Consider the following 23,048-nt stretch of genomic DNA (forward strand, 5'->3'; position numbering starts at 1 on the left):
GATTAGATTCATCAAAAAGCTAAAAAATAAAGATTTTTCTCTTCTTCATTGTCATTAATCCTTATAGAACATATTTTACCATATTGAATTATAATTCTTTGTCAACTCAAAAAATAATTTGCATTAAGCTTAACGATTTAAGTATGATTAATTGATAAGTCATTGTCTCAAACAAATGATTTATTGTCTTATCTTAGGTCAATCATTCATAAGGATTTTTTAACCTCTTACAACTTCAACTTATTTATGCTTTATTACAATAAAAAATAAGCACAAAAATTATAAACACTAATAAAGAAGAATAATATAACATTTTATATATCCAAAATATAAAGAGAGTTCAGTTATTACATGCATCTAATAGAATTTAGCTACTCATAAAATTGAATAACATGAAATTTATATAAAAGATGATGAAGAAGAAATTGAGATAAAAGTCATGCATGGTGTCTCTATTGCCTTTTTTTTTTCATGTTCCTCCCTTATGATTTATCAAGCCAATAAAAGAACATTTTATAAGGGATAATGATACTTTGACCCATTTTTGACCCAATCTTAAATTATCACATCATACCATTAAAGAAAATAAAAATAAAAATATTCAAGGGTGATTAGAGTGATGAGTAAAAAATGAATCAAAAAAAATAAATCGAAATATTATTATCTTTTCATAAATAATTTATTGAGTTAGAACTTGGGTTTGAGAGAAGGTCTCCAAGTAATTTTTTTATGTTTTTTGTCAATAAAACTTACTATGTTAAAATTAGCTCTCTAGCTCTCGCTGGATAAGACCATGACACTCTTTTGTCTATAAATTGACTTAACAAGTCATGTTATATAAGCAAAAGACTATCTTATACTACCTTTACTTTTTTCATGTTTTATTCTCCTAACTTTTCTTCTTTACTAAATCCTACTAAAAGAGTTCTAAAAAAGTTAAATGTATTAATCAAATATTATAACTAACCTTTTATTTTCTTATAATTATAAAAGCTAAAGAAAAAATTATGAAAATTATTATAAATACATTCGAATATTATGATTATAAAATATGATATGGGTGAATAGGATTTAAACGAGTAAAGAATGTACAAATGAGGTGGTTAATATACGTATCCCAAAAACTTCTTGAATCATAAATTAAGTTAACATTATTTAAATTTTTAGTATAATTATTAATAATGACAAGATTGTTTGATGTCTTTTCCAATAATTGAAAGTTTAAAATTCTTAATATATATATATATATATATATATATATATATATATTTATATTTATATCTTAGTATTCCGAGATCTATTTATTTGAAATTTGATGTCTTTCTATCATATCTAATAATCTAATTTTATTTAGGAGTTGAGGTAAAAAATAATTTAAATATTTCTTTTTTCTTTCATTCTTTGATGCATTTTTTAAGGATAAAACAGTGACAGAACACAAACTTCAAAACAGATAATACTTTTGATGGTCAGTTTAAATATTTATTTCTTCTTCTACTCCTCTAAAACACATTTTAAGGATAAAATTATGATAAAGCACATGCCGCAAAGTGCACAATACCTCAAATGAGAAATAATTAACTCTAATGATGTCACTCAATAGACTTAAGATCGAAACTATATCATTATCATTTATCAATTTATTAGATGTTCTTGTTATAGACTTTAAACTATAAATATTATATAGAAGAGGAAGTTACATTTATTTTATCACATAAATATTGTATGATATCACACAATATTATTTATTTAGCGGTCATGTCTTGAAAATTGATTTTTTTTTATTGAAATAGACTTTATTCTGGTGCTATACAATGTCATATTTTATAGGGTTAAATATGTTTTTGGTCCCTCAACTTTCAACGAAATTTGGAATTAGTCCTTCATCAAAAGTTTTGACCAATTTAGTCTTTCATCTTTAAAAATGCGTGAATTTAGTCCTTTTAACCAAATTTTGTTAAGTTTATCTGACGTTTCAAGCACATTTCATGATAGTATTTAAATTATTTACACTTTTTGACACATTTTTTCTTCAATATTAACTTAAATACTATCATGAAATGTGCTTGAAACGTCAGATAAACTTAACAAAATTTGATTAAAAGGATTGAATTCACGCATTTTGAAAGATGAAGGACTAAATTAATATAAAGTTTTGATGAGGGACTAATTCCAAAATTCACTGAAACTTGAGGGACCAAAAATATATTTAACCCTATTTTCTATTGCATTTACATATATATTATGGATATAGAATTGAATAAAGGGATTGATTTGTTTACACAATGCTCATTAGATTGGTCAAATCCATCAATATATAGTGAGAAATACATTATTTGTTTATTTTGTTTCATCCACATCTGTTCAACATATATAATTGATCTTTGCATGATGTTGATTATTACAAAATCTTCATTTATATACCCAGCCGATATATCATAAAATTAAAATGAATAAGCATAAACAATGCATGTGCTTTATATACAGTAGCAGTCAGTCCTTTTGCAATAAATTTGTTCTGTGCCATAATAAAGTCATAAAATACAACAACAATTTATAGATTGTACTATATATTCATAAATGGATAATGAATAGGTTTTCTATTCATACTTCTTTAGTAATTTATCTACTAATTGGGATACCCCAAATCCATGTGCCAAAGTTTGCCAAATATGAAATATCCATAATAAATAATAAAATATTAAAAGGAATAATAGCATTTAAACTAATAATATTAATCATTTTAAAATAAATTCAGAATTTTAAAGAAGTTAAATGTAAAAAATATAATATCATACTCATAGTAGTTTTAGTTATAGTAATTTTTTAATTGCCACAATTTTTTGAACATGTTTAAACTGAAAAAAATGTATTATTAAAGCTGTAATAATTTATTTTGAATATACTTTATTGCGTTTTCTATTGTCGAATAATAAATATTTAAATGATTTTAAAATATTAAATATTTTAAATATGATCATATTCTGAAATTAATGCCATTTATTTTAATTATCTAATAGTGTTTTGAGTTTTTAAAACTTATACTATAAATCATTTTTAAAAAATAGAACTTAAAAAGAAGAATATAATTATGTAAAACTGTAATATAATCACTACAGTTCATAGCATACATCACTTAATGATTTTAAAATTTCAAAACTTTATATTTTAGATCATTTTAAAAATGAATTCACGTCTACAAGAAAAAAACATAAATCACAATCATTATACTTATAGTAATTTTATAACTATAATTTTGTAATTTTTTATTAAAATATTTTTATTTGTATGTACGTAACTCATAATTTAGTTGTGGGATCTTAGATTTCACTGCTAAAAATTCTCATATTATATGATATTTTTCTTGTAAATTTATTAAAATATTTACAAAAAAAGGATTTTTTTCTGTAATTTGTTAAGAATTTATTTAGTATGTATTTTTTTTGTGGGTAATTATTTCCTACACAATTATAAAATTGGCAATTATTTCCTATAAAATTTGTTGCGAAAATCATTTTATATAAAATATTTTTTAAAAAAATTAATAACAATTTCTTGTGATTTTTTTTTTCATAACAAAATTCGTATTCGTAAGTATTTTATAAAAAAAATCAAAATAAAATTATAGTAAGAAATATGAATTTTTTAGTGGTGTTTTCTTTAACTGTATTTCATTAAAAAATGTAAATAATTTCTCCTTAAAATGTTATGGCACTTGTAATCATCAACTATTAAAACTAAAATAAAAAAATTATTAAAACAAACCTCTCTTTATATATACAATATAAATTACTTATTATTTGAATTTAAAAAAATCAATAATGATAAAAATATGTATTTTAAAAGTTGAAAACACTACTTAATCCAGATATGTAAATATCATATCACATAATTTACAATTATATCAAATATATTTTTTATTACAACAAAAAAAATTACACCACACTAAAAATCATAATTTTACTATTTTAAAAAAATTATATTAAGTATTTTCATATGAGACTAATATTTATAATCAAGATGCACTTGAGTATCAAAACTACAATTTTAATTGCAACGAAAAAGGAACATCAAATTAGGATAGTTTTTCTATTACACTCATTCAACAAAATGACTTCTACTTGATATTTTCATCTAAATGATTCAACTCATTATTAATAAAGTACAAATATCTTATTTAGTTGATAAATGGATGATGCAATCACTACATTGTACTTAATTCATGTCATATAATCACTTACACAAATACCTCTCACATAATTATACAAGTATTATTATTAATTACTAATAATTATTTAATTTTAGAACATTGTAATAAGATAATTTCATATTCACACCATTTCAAGTATTAAATAAACATAATTATGTTTTAAGTATAGAGATATTATTTGAGTAAGGTGTTTTGGTTTCAAGAATATTTTCTAGTATAATAGATCTTATTCTTGACTTTCTCTTTGTTTAAATGAAAGTTTGTTGTTCGAAGAATGTAACTTATTGTTTAAGTGAAAATCTCTTAAGCTAATAATCTTACTTTTAACCTCAAATTTACATGAAAGATGTCTTCAGTTAAAAGATGTACATAAATGACAACATTTATCTGGACATATCAAAACAACTATCCAAATATTTTATATTTTTTCAAATCAATTTTATTATGAATTTAAACAAGTTAAAAAAACGAGTTAAATTTTTTTGTTTAAATCCATTTAACATATAAAATCACAATTTGATAGAAAATATATTATTCTTCACTAATTAAGTTAATTAGAAATAATTCTTTTATAATTATACTAATTAAATTTTTGTAATTAGAATTAACAAATATTATGTAATTATACATAGCATAATTATATATCTTAATTAGTGAAAAATAATATATTTTTTATTCTAACCTAATTTCATTAAATTAAATTATACGCCTACCACCTTTTGATTCACATATTTCAAATTACCTTCTATCCTTTTATCAAAGATGTAACACTTTTATACAATTTCACATGTTACACCTAACTTTCTCATTCAAGTTTGTAATTTTATACAGGTTACAATTAAATGTTATAATTCAAAAACACCTACAGGGTCAAATATATCTACCAATACTACCATCTCCTCGAAACTATTTTAAGTTTTTTATGTATACTATTAGTTTCTTAAAATCTAAAGGTAAACTAAACTTAATTACCATTAATAACACAACTATATTAAGGAAAATAATTGGTTCTCTTACATTTTATATTTACTGATATGTAATGATTTTAAAATCTTAATTTTTTAATATAATGAGTATGATTTTCAGTTTTAGACTAGTCAGCATTCAAAAAAAGGGGAAAAAAAAAGCTAACCATTCATGATTCTAATATATGGTACTTATTCATGAACTTCCAATCCATGTACGAGGTCAGGGCAACACAAATCCTGTGACCGATGGCCCAAAAACTCTTGAAATTAGCTTTTTAATTATTTATGGTGTAATTTTTAAGTGTTTATTCTTTTTTTGTCAAATTAAATTAACCAGAATAAATAAGGTTGAAAGAGAAAACAACCCAAAGAAGAAAATTCAAAATTGTCTACTTCTTAGCCTGGAAGGATCCAAAATTATTTGGAAGCACGGATTGACCGAAAGACTTCTTTTCCTTGCACCTTCTCCACCAAAATGGTAATTTACTTAGTTTTTATGTCTTTCTAATTTAAAAATAGTAATTAAATAATTATATATTTACTTGAGGAGCAAGTTCTCTCTCTCTCTCTTTTATCTTTGTGAAATTATAGAAATTCCATTTTCCGTGGGAAATTCAAGTCATTAATATAGTTGAAAAACATGGTCAGAATTTAAGCTTTTGGCTACTATGGACAAAGATATGAACTTTCCATTTTGTGATAAGCTCTTCCCATGTTCATATTTGTTGTTGGGTCTGAGCATTTTAATCTGGACAAAGATTTCACCTTTGGGTTTGTAATTCATCGCCAGCTGTAGCTGGGGGAAGTGAAGGTAAGGCTGTGAACACTAATTTTCTCGAAGGAGTGTTTCTGAATTGAATTGTCAATTTGGGTCTCCCTTTTTTGGGAATTATCACTTTCAGTTAGCTGGGATTGGTGAAACCTAGCTAGAGAGGAGAGGCGGAGGACAAGGATGTATTTTTTTAGATACATGTGTGTGCTTTGTTTTGTAGTGGACGTATTTGTGAAAGGGTGAAAGGGTTTTTTTTTTTTTTTCTCAGTATACTGAACTGAAGGGTTTTTGTGGGTTCCCTTTGTTTTGAGATTTGTGTTTTGGATGATGGAGGAAGCTCAGGGCAATTCTAGTTCCTTGCCTCCTTTCCTCAGCAAGACTTATGACATGGTGGATGATCCTTCCACCAATTCCATTGTTTCCTGGAGTGTCACCAATAAGAGTTTCGTTGTTTGGAACCCACCAGAGTTTTCAAGGGATTTGTTACCCAGATTCTTTAAGCACAGTAACTTCTCCAGTTTTATCAGGCAACTCAACACTTATGTAAGTAAATTCAATCTTCTACGTGTTCATGGATTTGATGATTTTTTTCGATGTTATTATTATTATTACTATTTTCTAGTTTCTAGGTAAAGGGATTGGTTGTTTTGAACTATGTCATGGTTTTCTGTTTGATCAGGGGTTTAGAAAGATTGATCCTGAACTATGGGAATTTGCAAATGAGGGTTTTGTGAGAGGTCAGCCACATCTTTTGAAGAATATTCATAGGCGCAAACCAGTTCATAGCCATTCTTTGCAAAATACTCAGGGTCAGGGGTCTTCTTCACTGACTGAATCAGAAAGGCAGAGTTTCAAGGATGAGATAAGGAAGCTTAAAGATGAAAAAGATCAAATTCTTCGGGAGCTAGAGAGGCATGAACAGGAGTGGAAAATGTATGAGGTACAACTACAATATTCGAATGATCGATTGGAACAGTTGGAAAAGAAGCAAGAAAATTTGGTTTCTTCTGTTTCTGAAGTGCTGCAGAAACCTGGGATTGCCTTAAATCTCTTGCCACTGACAGAAAAAGGGGATAGAAAACGTAGGTTGCCAAGAAGTGGTATCTTCAGTGACGATGCTGGCATTGATGATCATATGGAAACTTCCTCTGTATTACCTGGGATAAATGCAGAGGGTGCCTCTATTTTCTCCCCAAACATGGAGCGATTTGATCTACTTGAGTCATCCATTATGTTTTGGGAGAATATTGCACATGATGTTCAAAGTCATGTGAACATGGATTTTGATGAAACCACAAGTTGTGCAGATAGTCCAGCTATATCTTCTGTGCAGCTAGAGGTTGAAGTTCAACCTAAGTCACCTGGAATGAACGTGGATTCTGAGTCCGCTGTAGCTGCTGTTTCTGATCTTGATGCATCAAAAGAACCACCTGTGGGAACAGTTTCTGTGGCTGCTGGTGTTAATGATATATTCTGGGAACGTTTCTTGACAGAGAATCCTGGTTCTGAGAATCAGGAAGTGCATTCTGAAAGGAAAGATTCTGATGGCAGAAGTAATGCCAAGTTTTGGTGGAATATTAGGAATGTAAATAACCCTCCAGAACAGATGGGGCATTCTTAGTCAAGCAGAGCCAACTTAGTTGCAATGATTATTCCTTCTAGCTTGAGATGCCCTCCAATTTCATGTAATAAATGTAGGTATGAAATCTACTATGTATACATATGTCATTTTCTTGGTTAAATGGTTGAATCATCTATAGAATTTTGTTAATTATTATATTGTTCAATCAAGTCTATTTTAGCTCTACCTTATTAAAACCTGTGCTGATGTGTGATTATGTTTTTTCCCCCCTGATTTATTTCCTTTTGTAACTTTTCCAATATTAAAACTGCCAAATATTAAAAATTTTCCCTCTTGATCTCTTACTGTCTTCTGCAGGGAGGTACCCAATATTAAAACTGCCAAATATTGATGTTTAAAAGAGGTCTATGATGGGATTTCCTTAAATCTTTAAAGTACATGGCTGCATATCCTGCTGATAAAAGCATATCTTATATCATTAAGTGCCTCTAGTTTTTGTTTGTGATTAAAGTCTGAAGTGTGGCAGTTCTTGTGCCTTGCTTTTGCTATGATCATGACTATTTTTGTAGATTATTTAGGGCTATGTTATCTCACTGTTAGAGTGAAAAAACTGTTGCTTATGAATTTGCCAGATTTAAATGAAACCAGGTTTAAGAGTATCACATTTATAACAGATTAATGCAAATTGATATTTTTGTATTGGAAACAAAAAGTATTGTGAGTACACTTTTAATATCATCATTCAATAACTTTCAAAAGTCTTCTGATCAATTAATTTATTGACAGACTAATGCAGAAAGTATTTAGAAAGATATTATTGAAAATTATAATTTTTCTTGTTAGGGAAGAGAAGATGTAATGATTTATGGTTGTGGTGTATTTTTCTAGTTCTGTTTCCTTTATTCAACTATTTTCACATTTTTTTTTTCTAATCTCACTACATAGACATAATGCAAGACTGATCAGTGACCACATATATTTCCAGGCTACAAGGAAAGAAGTTCTGGATAGATGGTGCAAGGTTGATCAATGTCCACACACAGTGATGACCAACTATGTGAATGATGTGAAATTAACTTCTAGACTTCTAGTCTATATTACATTTTCTGCACTGTGTTTGGAGTCTTAAAAATGTTGACTGATAGTTGTAACATACCTTGACAATAAAAGATTTCAATGGATAGAATTGATGCTTGTATATAATCTAATTTATGTTTAATTTTTAAGTTGATTTTAACTTGTGAAGAAGTCAATTTTAATTTTGTTCATATTTCTCTCTTATAATAGTCATTATTAAGGAGTGTTTTATATGTATAATTAGGAACAGGAAATATTCTTGCTTCATACAGAATATCGTAGTTTACATATGACAGAGGGAGGATTGTTCAGATGTAAGGAATCTGTGATCTATTTCCGGTCATTTGTTTTGTATTTTTATATCAACTTTATCTTTTTCAAGGATTTTATACGACAATCTATTTATTTTTTGTATTTTTTGTACCGAATCTGGATACATGTCAGCTATGCCAGTTGGCTTCTCTGTGTACAAGTTGTCCATCTTAATAATTTTTCTCAGAATAATAAAAGAAATTCAGATTTACAGACTTGTGAATTTAAGTTGTTGATTAACATGAATTTGATGAGTTTATATTGGTTTATACTTGAAGCGTCTCTGACATGTGATCTGTAAAACTTTGCTTAATTTCATAGAAGCAATATATGGTATGGGTGTTATTTGACTCTGAAGTGGTATACAGCTAATCATCTTTTTTGTATTTGATTATTCTAATGTTGCTGTTATTTTGCTTGGTATTAAGACGGAATCTGAAATTGTTCTGAGCAACACCTCATTCATAAAAAGTTAAGTCAAATTAAAGGGTTCTGTTAACATTTCACCAAGTAATCTGTTTGGTGAAATTACAATTATTCTGTTTCTTTTCAATTTTGAGAAAGTTTGATATAAAAATAACAAATATGAAATAATTATGAAAATGTTTTTGCTTGCAACCTTGTAAACGAGAAAAGGCAGAAGTTGCTCAGAAGTTGTAATCCAGTTCACTTTCAGAACCCACTGAAAATGAGTCTGAATGGAGTAGCGCTTTGGTCAAAGTCAAACTAAAACCTTAGATTTTGACCGAAGCATCATCCATCCACAACACAAATCATTGTGTTTGTAACTGTGATCCATTGCTAAATGTACATTTTGACTCTGCATGTTAAAAAATCTCTTTATTCACTCCCTATTTCAACTTTATGCTTGTATCAACTGTTCTTAATATTTTATGATGAAATGGTTCAGTTTACGTGTTTTAATTGTGCACATGGAATGTTAAATATCTTTGTGAGCATAGAATTGAGAAATAAAAGAGCATTACAAAAATGTTAAAGAAATCATCGTGGAATTATGATTAGTTAATCTTAAGCGATTTTTGGGTTGCTGACGGTGGAAGTTATTACGATAGACTTGCATGGTAAAGCATAAAAAGTCTTTCCAAACTAACTTAATCACATGCAAAATACATAATTTAGGAAAATGTGATAAATTCTTTATATACCTAAATGTGTCGTGCCTCATGCTGTTAACTCAACTATTTATTTAAAAGCAGTCACATATTGAATTCTATACCACTTAGTCATACAAAATCATTGATATATAGGAATAACTCAAGTCCAAAAATTAGTCTAAAGAATATATCAAAAGTCCAAATTAGTCTAAAGAATCAATTAAAAAAAAAGTTAGACTAAAGAAGGTTAACTAAACTTTATAAAGTAGTATTTTGCCTGTATTTCTAATAAATATGGGCCATATTAACACTCCTATAGTCTCGTTCCTTTGTATCAAGTCATTATTTTGTTAAAGCTTCAAGAAAATCACTTCGAATCTTGCAAGGATGTATTAAGTCAAGAGTCAAATAGGGTATCAATTTTTTCTATTATTTATTCTTTTGTACATGTAGTTAGTCAAATTTTACATCACACCTTGCAACTAAAAGTTTTAACTTTATCGATGAGGATATGTAACTTTTAATGATTTCAAGCTAGTGCGTTACGTTTAATCCATTTGAAAAAACGTAAATAGTTTGATGAGATAATTGTGGAAGAAATTACGTAAGAATCCATTTTAATAGGATAGATGAAAGAGTTTATAATAATATTTTATTATTTTAAGTTCAATATATATTATAAGATTAATTTATTCTGTATTTATCTTAATTATTTTTTTTTCATCATATAACTTGTTTTTAAGGTTGTGAGGTGATGACCTATTACTTTTATTTTTAAAACCACTATGTAGAAGATAATATAGAATATATCAAATTCACCTTTTCAAAATTTTTATTAGAATTCCTTTGAACTAAGTTGGACTTCTCTATAACTCCTAAATAACATTTTTCATATACTTTATAAATAAACACGATGCCTGCGATGGATATTTTTTAAAATTTTCATTATTATGGGGTGAACTTAATTGGACAACTTTAATTACACTTACTGATTCACAATTAACTTTATATCTATTTTTTAAACTTTTAAATTGACTCTATTGTGGTTATTTATATTACCTTTTTATACTAGAAACTTCAATTTTTTTTTTCAAATACAAGATATTTTATTGCGGAAGAATTTATGTAAGAATTTATTTTAAATAAGATAGATGAAAGGGTTTGTAATAATAATTAATTATTTTAAGTTAAATATATATATATATATATATATATATTTAAGATTAATTTATTCTTTATTTATCTTAATTGTTTTTTTAAATTTTCATCATTTAACATGTTTGTAAGGTTGTGAGGTGATGATCTATTTCTTTTATTTTTAAAACCACCATGTAGAGGATAGTACAGAATATATCAAATTTACCTAATCATCAAAATGTTGATTACAGTTCCTTTGAATAAAGTTGGACTTCTCTAACTCCTGAAATAACTTTTTTCATAAACCTCATGAATAAACATGATACCTTTTATACATCAATTTTTTTTAAAAATCATTATTACTGATTGAACTTCTTGATTGCGTAACTTTAATTACACTTTATGCATTCACAATTAAGTTTATATCTATCTTTTAAACTTTTAAGATGACTCAATTATGGTTATTATATTACCTTTTATTTGCTACAAACATTATCATTTTTTAAAATATAACGTGCGTTTTAGATGGAAAAAGTGATTCTTTTTAATCAATGGTTGAAATTTTAAAAACATCGTAATTTAGTATGAATGCATAAAGATTCTGTCACAATTATAACTATTAAATTACCAAACAATTTTCTTAACTTTCTTTTTTTCTTTTCTAAAATGCATCTTAGGATTTTGGAGTAGCTAAATGTTGATCTCAAACAATTTATCTAATGTCCTTATGCGTAATGTAATCTTAGTTGCTTTATAATTTTTTTTTATCAAAGGATCACTTTGTATTAACTTTTAAAATTAGTTTTTTGATTAATTAAGAAAATCATAATTAATATTGCAGTAACTTTTTTAGTTTTTGATTTGGTAGTGTTAGAAAAAAAAATTGATTGCCAAAATGATTGAGATTTAGTTGACTTGAACTTAACAAAAATCAACACGATTACCCAATTTATGGTTTTGAATAAAAACGCTCTTTTAATAAGAGTTTATCTCTAAACCAAGTTAGAAAAGGAATAAAACAAAACTTAAATTTATTTATTTTAGATAAAAACCTATACTTTATTTAGTTACCGTCTTATTTGTACTTTAAATTAAATTAATGATAAATTGCTTACTCAGTTTTTTAGACAAATTAATTTACGATTTCGATTAGTAATGGACATTAGGTCTATAAACTCTTTTAAATAGAGTTTATCTCTAAATCGAGTTAGAAAAGGAATGAAACGAAACTTAAATTTATTTATTTTAGATAAAAACCTAGATTTTATTTAGTTACCATCTTGTTGTACTTTAAATTAAATTAATGATAAATTGCTTACTCAGTTTTTGAGACAAATTAATTTATGGTTTAGATTAGTAACGGATATTAGGTCTGTAAACTTTACTCCTTGACATTGTGATTCCAAAAGAGACTTTAGAATAATCAGTTTATTCCATTACATTTTTATTTATTTTTATTTTAATCCCTAAAATTAATGAAATCTGAAAAAACAAATCTGACTATAATTTATCTCTCACTTAACCCAAAGAGTTACATGAAGGTATGATGTAAATTATAATGTCAATATATTTTCAAGAACTAAAATGATTAAAGTGATTAAATTTAAAAACTGGACTTAAACGAAACTAATGTCAAACTTTTTATTGAATGAAAAGACTAAAGTAACAGCAAGCCACAATTTCAAATAATGAGAGAATTTTGTTGAGTGAGGTTCGGGGACAGAGACACGTGATGGTGGATAAATATGCAGTTAAATGCTTGATAATATACGTGCCCATGTTCTAAGATAGCTGGTAAGGCTGTGATTTATACAGGGTTCATGAAAACAATGCAAAAGCGAAAGCTTTAATGATTTTGAAATTGGTTGATTCAATGCCATAAAGTTCTGACTCAATATCAAGGCGTTATGTATGTTTATTTCAGGTATTTATATGTATATGCCAAAGATTTATCACCAACTCAAAACATGAAGTTGCTGAGAAAAAAACCAGCTGTAGCATGGTTCAAGAGGATAGCACTGAAGGTAATTTTTTTATCGACATATTTCAGTTGCATTGAAGATAATGAAACATAACTGCTTCTGATTTTAGCAGTTATCCCAAGTGCCATATTCTGGAAGTGCTGCGATTTGTGATGACGGGTTTTGTATCCTTAAGAGAGATAGTTTATGATCATGCACATTGCACAAAAAGACCTCCGATTAATGGTAATTAAGAATTTATGGAAACACTATTACATTGAGAAAATATTGAGTTCCACGAAAAACTAGAGCATGGAAAGAACAACATGTACGCAATGGTCAAGCGTGTAAACTTGAGACAGGTTGTTATTCATAGTAACCACATTGCATATTTAGTTTAATACCCAAAATACCTTGGCTCATGTCAAACCATACCTTTCTGAACACTTTGATGATGAGATCATGATACTCATCTGCATTCAAAGTCAGATAACATGCCAAAAGATCTTCCATTTCTTCTGGCTGAATAATCTGATTCTCTATGATCATCTCAATCATTGAATCTCTGAAATCTTGCTTTGGATCAATTGAAGACTTTATCACAGCAAAGCTCTCTAATTCTGGTACCTCTACAATCTCCTCCTTTTCTTTCTTCATCTTTAGTTTTGCTTTCTTCACGTCTTCCAGGGCCTTTATTTTGCAAATTTCAACCTTAGAAACCATCCTTGGAGAATGTATTTTGACTCTAGAGCTCGGCTTTGGTTTCCTCCTCTGATGTTCTCTGTTGAGATTATGTGATTGCTTATTCCTGTTGGTCTTTACCTTCGTCTCCTCAGTTTGTTTCAAGTTCTGCCTCTCAGAACTGGTTTTCTTGTGAGACAGCTTTTCATTTTTCTCAAAATTTTCTATAACATTTCCAAGGATGGGATTCCTTGAAATTGCTGAAGATGAAAAAGCGTGTGTTCTTGGGGTGCAAATTGTTCTAGGTGATTCAAATTGCAACACATCTTTTTCCACTGCTTTACTGGATCCAAACTTAAGTTCCTCAACTTGTCTTTCAAGTGTCAAGAGTTGGTCTTGAAAAGCCTCTTTTGCTTTCCTCTCAAATCTCTTCCTTAAGTTTTCATATTCCTTCACTCTATTCTTTGAAACCTTCCCATCATCCAACAACTTTGTTTCTTTAGCATTCGTTGTAGCAGCAAAGCAACTTGAGGATGGAATCACACTCTCATCAATATCTTTGTTCTTCTTATCCTCACAACTCTCTTCATTTAAAGGTTGTCTACAGAAATCACCATCTTCCTTTACACAACATCTATCTCCAATCTCACAGAAATATTGAGGTGAACTACTAGGCTTTGCCTTGTGCTTCATATTCTTGAACTTGGAGAACCAAGAGAAAGGAGATGCATGAGAAATGAAGGAAGAGGAAGTTGAAGAATGATTTCTTCCTCCCCACTTCATTTGTTCTTCCTTGTGATTTGGTTAAGGTTTGTAGTATTTTGGAGAAGATAGAATAGAAGAATGAAAAATGAAGTGGAAGATAATGTTGCTTAGTGGCATAAGATAACTCGTGAAACGTAGTGGGACGGTTAGGATGTTAAATAGGAACGTGGGTTTCCTACTGTTTTCTTGTGCAGTTTTTCAAAAGACACAACCACCTAATGCCTGTGACCATTACCAACTTTTGGTGCTTTTATAATTGCTATTCGTAACAAAAAGGGCACAGAAGATATGTTTATCTTAGACATACTCTCCCATGAATGGAATTCTTTTGTTAGTTAAAATTTATTATAAAATTATGTCTCTTACATCCTTTTTAATTAACTTATTTCATGTTTTTTAACTTTTAATAAGTTTTAACCAATAATAAAAAAATTCATACAAGTGTTTTCGTACTAATTTTAATTATATTTACAATTTTACTTAAATAATTTGTATAATCTTATCATAGACAGAATTTTAATTTTGTTTACTAAAAAGTATCAAGGAAATTTTATCTAACAAAAGAAAAAGTTAAAAACAATTTGAAATACGATTAATAATACAAGTATCAATTAAAAATCTCACATTAAATATAAATAACAAAGTTAAATGACATGTAAAAAAATCTTAAAAAAATATTAAACTTTAATATTTTTTGTTAATGACAGTGTCAAGTCTTTTGTACAGCTAACTTGACGAATCTCTCGGTATATCATTTTAAAGAAGTTTCTAACGTATACTTATTTAAGTAATATTTTTAAATGAGAAAGACAAACATTCTTTTATAAATAAACAAATAAACTAAGCATAAATTTATTTGTAAATATTTTTCTGAATTTATTTAACTAGTAATTTTTAATTAATTTTTTAGTTTTCTTTTAAAAATACTTAAAGAAGCATATAAAGTGTTTTTTAACTTATGCCATAACCAGATTTGCGGGATTTTAGGTCACTTATATTAAAAGCTGGTTAGTGTTGAGTGACCCACAGCTAAAGGTAGAAGTAGTCCTTAGTAGTAGGGGCTACCCCGAAAGAAATTAAATTGTACGTTGACCCGGGTTGTCCTTTAAATTTCACCGATCAGAGATTCAATTGATACATGAGAAAAAAAATTTCTAAGATCTAATTAATATAATTAATAGCAATCATCGAACTTCACTGACAAAAACGACTGAAATTTAGCCCAATACACCAAAAGCTAAGTCTTTTAGTTAAGACCGAAGGTTAATCTTTTCTTCATTCACATTTGCATTCGCGTGTAAAATGACATACACGAAGAAGGGTGTAAAATTTCAAATCTTCCTTATTGCTGATTGAAATATTAGCCAAAGTTAATCTTTCATCAATCACATATAACATACATGTGTAAAATGGGTGTTGCTTTTGAAGGTCAAAATTATGACGGTGAGATCGCTGGTCTACAGCTAAGCCTCTTGTTCATTTATTTAAGTGTTGGCTTCACATTGAATGGTGAGATAATGGTAATGAGTGGGAACTGCCAAATTTCAATCACTGTTGAAATAGATGGATCGATCACACTAATCATAGTTATGTCTTTCTTTGAAATTTCCTTCCCTTCCTCATCAAACCATTTATTAAAACACCTTTTAACTAGTAAATGCATAATTCGATCCTTAAAGAGAAACAAACACCAAAGGAACATTAACTTCCACCTAAATTTATGAACATGTTCAAGTTTATAGATCCTGAACGTGTATTTAGCAGCTCAAAAAATTTGACGCAAGTCTTTTATGTGTGATATAGAATGTAAGGAAAAGTGATAAAGATAAAGGTTAAAAGCCATGGGAAATGTTTTTCTTTCCCTTTGCATGTAATGTTCTTGTTCTTTTCTAATGAAACATTATGTTGTATTAAGTAGAAGGTAGTTTTTCTGAAAGATAGTTGTTATCATTATCGTTCTGCTTTTTGTAATTTATTTCCAACTGCTTATTACAGCATTCGTTTTGGTCTGAAAATCACCAAGTCAATGTGATAAGAAAAGTTCGTTTGTCTTTCATGCAGGTGCTGATTTCACATGTTTTTGGTGTAAGTGGTCACTGCATGCACTGCAGTGCAGTTCTGAGAAGTAATTAAGAATTTTTGGACTAGCAAGTGAAGTAAATGTATAAGAAGTTGGTTTGCTGCCATTATCTGTGATGGCTGGTAAGGAAATGCATAAATTTCCACTGTACAGTTTTTGTTTATTTTTCTTTCTTCTAAACTTGCGAATATATGAATTTGACAAAGGGGTCCGAGACTCCGTCCAACTTTAGAGGAAAGTTGCAGCATCATAAATAAGAAGACGTTACTTACAAGAAAAACACTCGTAGATATTAGTTTTGATAGCACTCTGAGATTTTTTGAAGGAGATACTAGGAGATTCAACATCAATAGGTTATCAATAAGATTATATAAAAGATCAATTACCACTTTCAATCTAAAATTTTAAAACAATATATTTATGAATTTTTTTTATTTATATATTGATCTTCTTACCTAGTTTGTTGTAGACCTTAGGTTAACTAAAGATGCAATGATTTCATAATATATAAATAGGTGTAAACTTTATTTTGTAAATCAGTTTTGTAAGGTTGAGTTAGACTTTAAATTCACTTCTTAACACGTTATTAAAGCTATAGTTTAGATTTTATCTTAGTGAAATTTGTTATTTGTTGGACATATCATGTCACCTACTATTAACAGTTATCAGACTACTTACTTATTAATATCAAGACTGACTCTCTATATGCATATGTCTCAGTCTCAGCATGAGGTAGTGTGTTTGAAATCTCACGTTGACTAAAAATAAGACGATTTCATAATATATATAAGTGGGTGTAAACCTCACCACCTTACAAGTCAGTTGAGTTAGACTTAAAATTCACTCTTTACCACATTTTTTAGGTAATATGAAATATGAAATTTCAAAGTGTAAGATCCACGAACAACTTGGAACATTTTAGGTAAAAATTAAATAGTGATTTATATTCTGGTATGGATCTATAAATAAATTTAGTCATGATCTAGGACTAAATTTAATTAAATAGGTAATTAGAGTTGCTATTTATCTACTTTAAGAAATTATGGTTTGTAGAGTATAAGACTTTAATGCTTATAATGCAAATTAAATCACGTGATGGCATGTAGCCTGGTGGTGGGAGTTCCGTGCATTGATGAGCAGGTGCAGGGGTTCGAACCTTGCGGACGGAAAGGGCCTTAATGTTGTCTTATTTTAAATTCAATTTTTCATCTCCTTGAAAGGAGTGGGACCCATGGAGAGTGAATAGGGTTGTGGTTTCCAAGCATGCAGCATGCGGAAATATTGGGTTCAAGCTCACTGCAGCCAATTTATTTTTCATATGTGCTTATTTTTCTTTTCTGCTTTATCTTTCTGTTTTGGTTTTTATCTTTTGGGGTTAAAAGATAAGAAAAATAAAATGGGCCAGTGAAATAATTTAAACTGGGAGAATCATAACAGAATTATTAGGTGGGAATAGATAAAGTAAAACCCTAGAAATATTCTTTAGAAAAAAGAGGGAGACCGGAGAAGGAAAAGAGAGAAAGGGTGCAAGTTAGAGTTTCCAGTGGCTGTGGTAGAGAAGAGGAATCATCTAGAGAGGTAGGGGAAGTTGACCTTTTCTTTTCTTTTCGTTTGAAGTTTGTTGTTCTTGGTCTTTCTTTTTTTTTTCTTTATTCCTTGATTATTTGATGAATAAAGCTTTGAGGTGGTTGTTGTTAAATTGAATGGTGTAGTTTCCTTTGATTACCGTTAACATCTGTATGCGTGTCTGCATGATTTCTTGGTGGCTTTGTTTTTGATAAATGACGCATGCATTTCGTTGGGGTTTGGTTCCTGTTGGGTTTAATGCATGGTGGTTATTTTTTTTCCAAATTTTCATGATACTCTGTTGGATGGGTACTTATTCGAGTATGAATCATGAAGATTACTATGGGTCAATATACATGGTGCTGTCACAGTTTTGTAGGGTCGCGGTTTGTGTTTCATATCTTTTTGCATGGGTGCAAGGTGGTTATGTGCGTTGCTGCAGTTACGTTTGATTCATGCATAAGGTTACGTGCTTGCCAATAATCTGGTTTTCCTATTTTTCGTTGATGCAGTGAAGCTTTCCATACGGGTTCTTTATTTTCTCTTTCCATTCTTTATGTGTCAGGGACTATCCACATTAAACACCAATAGGCTTATGGAAACAAACCCTTTTAAATTTAACTTTAGCATGTGGGGCCCAATAGGAGATTGTGGTAGACAAATTACTGCATTTGATATTTGTGAGGTGCCGTGGTCATTAAATTGGTGCAGTGGTTCTTTAGCTTTTTTTTACGTTGTATGTTGGTTCGTTTTTTTTTATTTCCTCTTTCTTCACTCTTTCTATGTTTTCCCACGTGAATGCATGATACAATGGTGTCTATTATTTTTTCTTCGGTATGCGTGACTGATTGGATATGTATGAGATAAGGAAAATATGGTTTGGGTGGGATGCTTGTATTCTGTTTACGTTAGTTTTATCTTGGTGCAGCTTCATTCTGTTGTTCTTCAAATATGTACTTGTTAGTGGGTGGTAATTGGTTGGTAAAAACATGGAGCAGGTTCTTGTTTTCATGGCTGAATATATTATATGTATTGGTGTTTCAATGGTTTAATTATTTGATCACATGAATTAGGTGTGGAATATGAATTTTGTTTTCATTATGGACTTGGGTTGCTATGCATGAGGTGGTGGTGAGTACTTTGTTGCCGATATGTGATTTTTATGTGTTGTATGTTGGAAGTGTTTGTCTTGCTTGAAGAGCTCTTGGTGGAATTAAATGTTGTGTGAGGTTTTCCGTACCTAGGAGCCCAGTGGAGACTCTTTTCGCCTGTGTGAAACAGTGGAAAGGGGTCCTCTTCGCCTGTGTGAAGCAGTGGTAGAGGATTGGTTAGAGTGTTGTACCCTCTCGCCTGTGTGAAGCAGTGGGGAGGGGAAAGATGTTTTCTCCTTATTTCGGCTCGTTGCGAGTATAGTGCTCGATGTGCGATGCATCGACGTTTTTACTCATAATTCCTTGAGGAATAAGGGAGACAGTCTGGCTGCATTAAGCAGGACACATCAAACCATCTGTTCTAGGAAACTAGATGTTGTTGTGGGGTGAGAGGCCGCGGAAAACCAAGGATTGTTATGATTACTATATTTGAAGAATTGAGATGAGTGTGATGTTATACTTAATTTAGCATGATTATTTTGATTTTGGTTAATTGTTTCTGGAATGCGACGTTAAGTATTTTTAGACATATATTTTATGTATAAATTTCTTTTATGAATATCATTGTTTATGGTTAGCTTACCCCTATTTGTTTGTTGTATGTTTGTTGCCTGTGCGATGATCGTATAACGTGTGTGTTATGCGGGAGCAGACGGTAATGCAGATATTTCTGACTCGAAGTAGATATCGGAAAGGATGGAGTGGACTCGGGGATTTACGGTTTATTTTGTTGATTTAAATCAAACAGTGAAGACTATGAAATTTTCTTTTAATTTCTAGTATTTAGTTGGAACTTTGTTTATTTAATATTATTATTATTTCAAATTAACATTTGGATTACCTATTTACTTTTAAATTAAAAGTTTTTAATTAGTACATTTTCAATGTTTATTTCTTTTTCCGCGAAACGCAAAAATTTTCTAACGTTCCGTGACATCCCAAAATTGGGGTGTTACACAAAGTCATATTAAATTCTTAACTGATATGTTTAGAAACAAAAATGAGTAACACTATAAGAAAATATTTTATTAAAAACTAACTCTAGTGACTAAAAAGTTATTAAAATCATTATAATAACCAATTTAGATATCAATTTGTAAAATAAAAAAGTATTGGTTACTAAAATAGTCACTATTATGAATAAAATATTACAATTGATCTTTAAATTGATTTTTAAATTTACTTATCAAGATTTTAACTACCAAAAGAAATTAGTCACTAAACATTAACTACCAAAGTTCTTGCCACCAAAAGAAGTTTTTAAGTTAGTCTCTAATTAATTAGTGATCAATTTAGCAATCAATTATATTTTTTTATTCATAATAGTGACTATTTTAGTAACTTATATTTTTTTTTTGTAAGTTGGTATCTAAATCGATTACTATATTAACTAATAACTCTTGGTCGCTAAAATTTATTGTTAATGAAACATTTCACTGGAATGTATTAAGAAAATCGAGGCTCAATTGAACGCTAAAAATCCCAAAATATCATATTTCTGAGTTCCAAAATTAAGTATTTATAATCTTAATCATATTTACGTTATGCATATTAAAAAAATTGTTAATTTGCTAAATTAGTAATACTCAATTATGAATCATATAAATGTAAGTAAAAATTATGGCAGTTATAGATCACTCAATAACTTCTCATTAACTACTACTATATTTTTAAATATGAATTTTTAAAAATATTTTTTTCTGAATAAAATTAATTAATAAAATAAAGATAAAAAATTATATTTCAGATATAAATTAAAAGTGTCAAAGCACTAAAATAATATAATTTATACAATTTATTGATCTGGTAAAAAAAATCATATTTCCAAATATGACTTTTGTTATTTTTAATATTCATGTTCAAATCGTATTTTAAACATAATTTCAAATTTTGATAATTTAAAATAAAGTTATATTTGTAAGTAAGATTTTAGTATATATAATTTAATCTAAACTAAAATCATGTTTATAAGTATGAGTTTCGTTATTTGTTGGTGGTAGTTAATATGTGCCACTCGTCGTGGAAATTTAACAGTTGAGAAGCCTGCATCCAAAGAAATATTTAGATATTTGCGGGATTGAGGTAATCTTGTGTTACATAACTTCCATACAAATTCCCACTCAAGTGATCGAGGTGCTAATTTCGTGTCAAACTGAAACTAAGTCATTGTTCAAATGAGATTCTAGAGAGAAAAAAGACAAGATTAATAATTTAAACTACGTTAAAATAATTATTCCAAAACTATTCCCAAACTTCTTTAAATAGAAAATGGCAACAAATTAGAAATAAAACTACTTTTAAAAAAGAAAATAAAGGTTCACTGAATGTTATTAAGAGGAATTAATCATGAGAATAGATGTGATGATGAATATGTGGAGGGCTAAAAACATTATCTTACCCGCTCAAGAATTAAAAAATAAAATAAAAAGTCTGTTCGTAAACAATTGCCATTTCAAATACACATACCAATTAGTGTAAAGGAATTATGAAAATAAGTTTCAAAAAGAAAGCCCAATAGCTATCAATTGCTTTCACATTTGCAAGGCTTCTTGGGCCTCAAACAAGCTTTTCAATATGCAGATAACACTTGGAATATATCTACCGTGCAAATTCACAATTAATCGTCCTATGTTTAATTTAGTATTTCTGGAAACAGTTGTGCCACACTTTCGGTTTTTTTTTCTTCTTCTTGTGCATTCATATCGTGTCCCTGTATTACGCAGTTTATGTTCTTTTACACGTTTGTCTTAATCATGGATTCTTATTCTATTTCGGAAGAATTGATTACTAATCTTGCTCTTTTGAAAACAGAATATAAGCTATCGTTTCAAACTGCATATTCCGTTCAAGAGTTATTTCCCTCATATGCTGCACAATCAAATTATTACAATTTTATTTATATTAATATACATAGATTAACGGACATTTTCGTGTTTGAGTCATCTAATATTAAAATGATTCTTAATTTACCGTTAATCATATTTATTAATAATAGAAAGCGTTTTAAAGATAAAAATATATTATTAAAATGTTAAGTTAATTAAAAATTTATTTATATTTCAAGTTTGTAACATGCTGTAAAATATAAATGTTCACAACTATAATAACTTGTAACATAAAATATGAGATGCATGGATATTTAAATGTATGGAAAAAAAAAAAACGTAGAAGTAATATACCAAACAAATAAGCTTATTATTAATACGTGATAATCATTTTATATGCAATTGGAATGTTCAAATAGTAATTCTCAATAGCATAAAAGTTAAAATGCATGAACAAATTGACTTTCAGGCAACATTTTATAACAACAACTACTATTTATAAACTGTGGGAAGATAGCACGTTAAAATGGAGTACATAAATATCCTAAAATTAGGAATGACAATACGAACTTGGTTTGACTGACGCTCATAGGTCTGTCAAAAAAAATGTGAAACGGAATAAGCATGCTGAAGTTCAGCCCGCATCCTGCAAAAAAAAAAACAAAAAAACTTGCATTTCTGAATATCAATTACTTTATTTCTGGATTTCTTAATGATTATTCCAACTTCTTGTATGTTTGAAAATGATAAGTATTATATATTTTTGAATGTGCTAAAATTTGAATAATATATAGTGTATGTCAAAAGTATGAATATGAATATGATAAAAATGTTAAATTATCAATT

The 23,048-nt window shown here is 28.6% G+C and overlaps 2 protein-coding genes and 1 long non-coding RNA gene across 4 annotated transcripts; 2 read left to right on the top strand and 1 right to left on the bottom strand.

Moving 5' to 3' along the window:
* The first annotated feature begins 5,628 nt into the window (after positions 1-5,628).
* On the top strand, positions 5,629-8,785 carry LOC114188059 (heat stress transcription factor A-4c-like). 2 transcript variants are annotated; one of them, XM_085675243.1, is made up of 3 exons: positions 5,629-6,493; positions 6,630-7,644; positions 8,518-8,785. In XM_085675243.1, the coding sequence occupies exons 1-2, from the start codon at positions 6,275-6,277 to the stop codon at positions 7,569-7,571; spliced, it is 1,161 nt and encodes a 386-aa protein (XP_085531369.1). In that variant the 5' UTR covers positions 5,629-6,274; the 3' UTR covers positions 7,572-7,644; positions 8,518-8,785. The 2 variants fall into 2 exon arrangements, with proteins under 2 accessions (XP_085531369.1, XP_085531368.1); XM_085675242.1 differs by having other exon boundaries at positions 5,630-6,493; positions 6,630-7,648.
* A 4,170-nt stretch (positions 8,786-12,955) lies between these two features.
* Positions 12,956-14,689, bottom strand: LOC114188610 (uncharacterized). The gene has a single exon (XM_028077180.2). It carries the CDS (start codon positions 14,596-14,598, stop codon positions 13,501-13,503), a length of 1,098 nt encoding a protein of 365 aa, XP_027932981.2. The 5' UTR covers positions 14,599-14,689; the 3' UTR covers positions 12,956-13,500.
* Positions 14,690-18,162: 3,473 nt separating this feature from the next.
* Positions 18,163-20,206, top strand: LOC146885922 (uncharacterized). The gene is made up of 2 exons (XR_014995707.1): positions 18,163-18,238; positions 20,030-20,206. It is a non-coding gene; the product is annotated as an uncharacterized LOC146885922 (long non-coding RNA).
* The last annotated feature ends 2,842 nt before the right edge of the window (positions 20,207-23,048 follow it).

The sequence above is a fragment of the Vigna unguiculata genome, chromosome 6, assembly GCF_037176805.1.
Source record: "Vigna unguiculata cultivar grain cowpea cultivar isolate G323 ecotype 2 chromosome 6, ASM3717680v1, whole genome shotgun sequence".
NCBI lineage: Eukaryota > Viridiplantae > Streptophyta > Magnoliopsida > Fabales > Fabaceae > Vigna > Vigna unguiculata.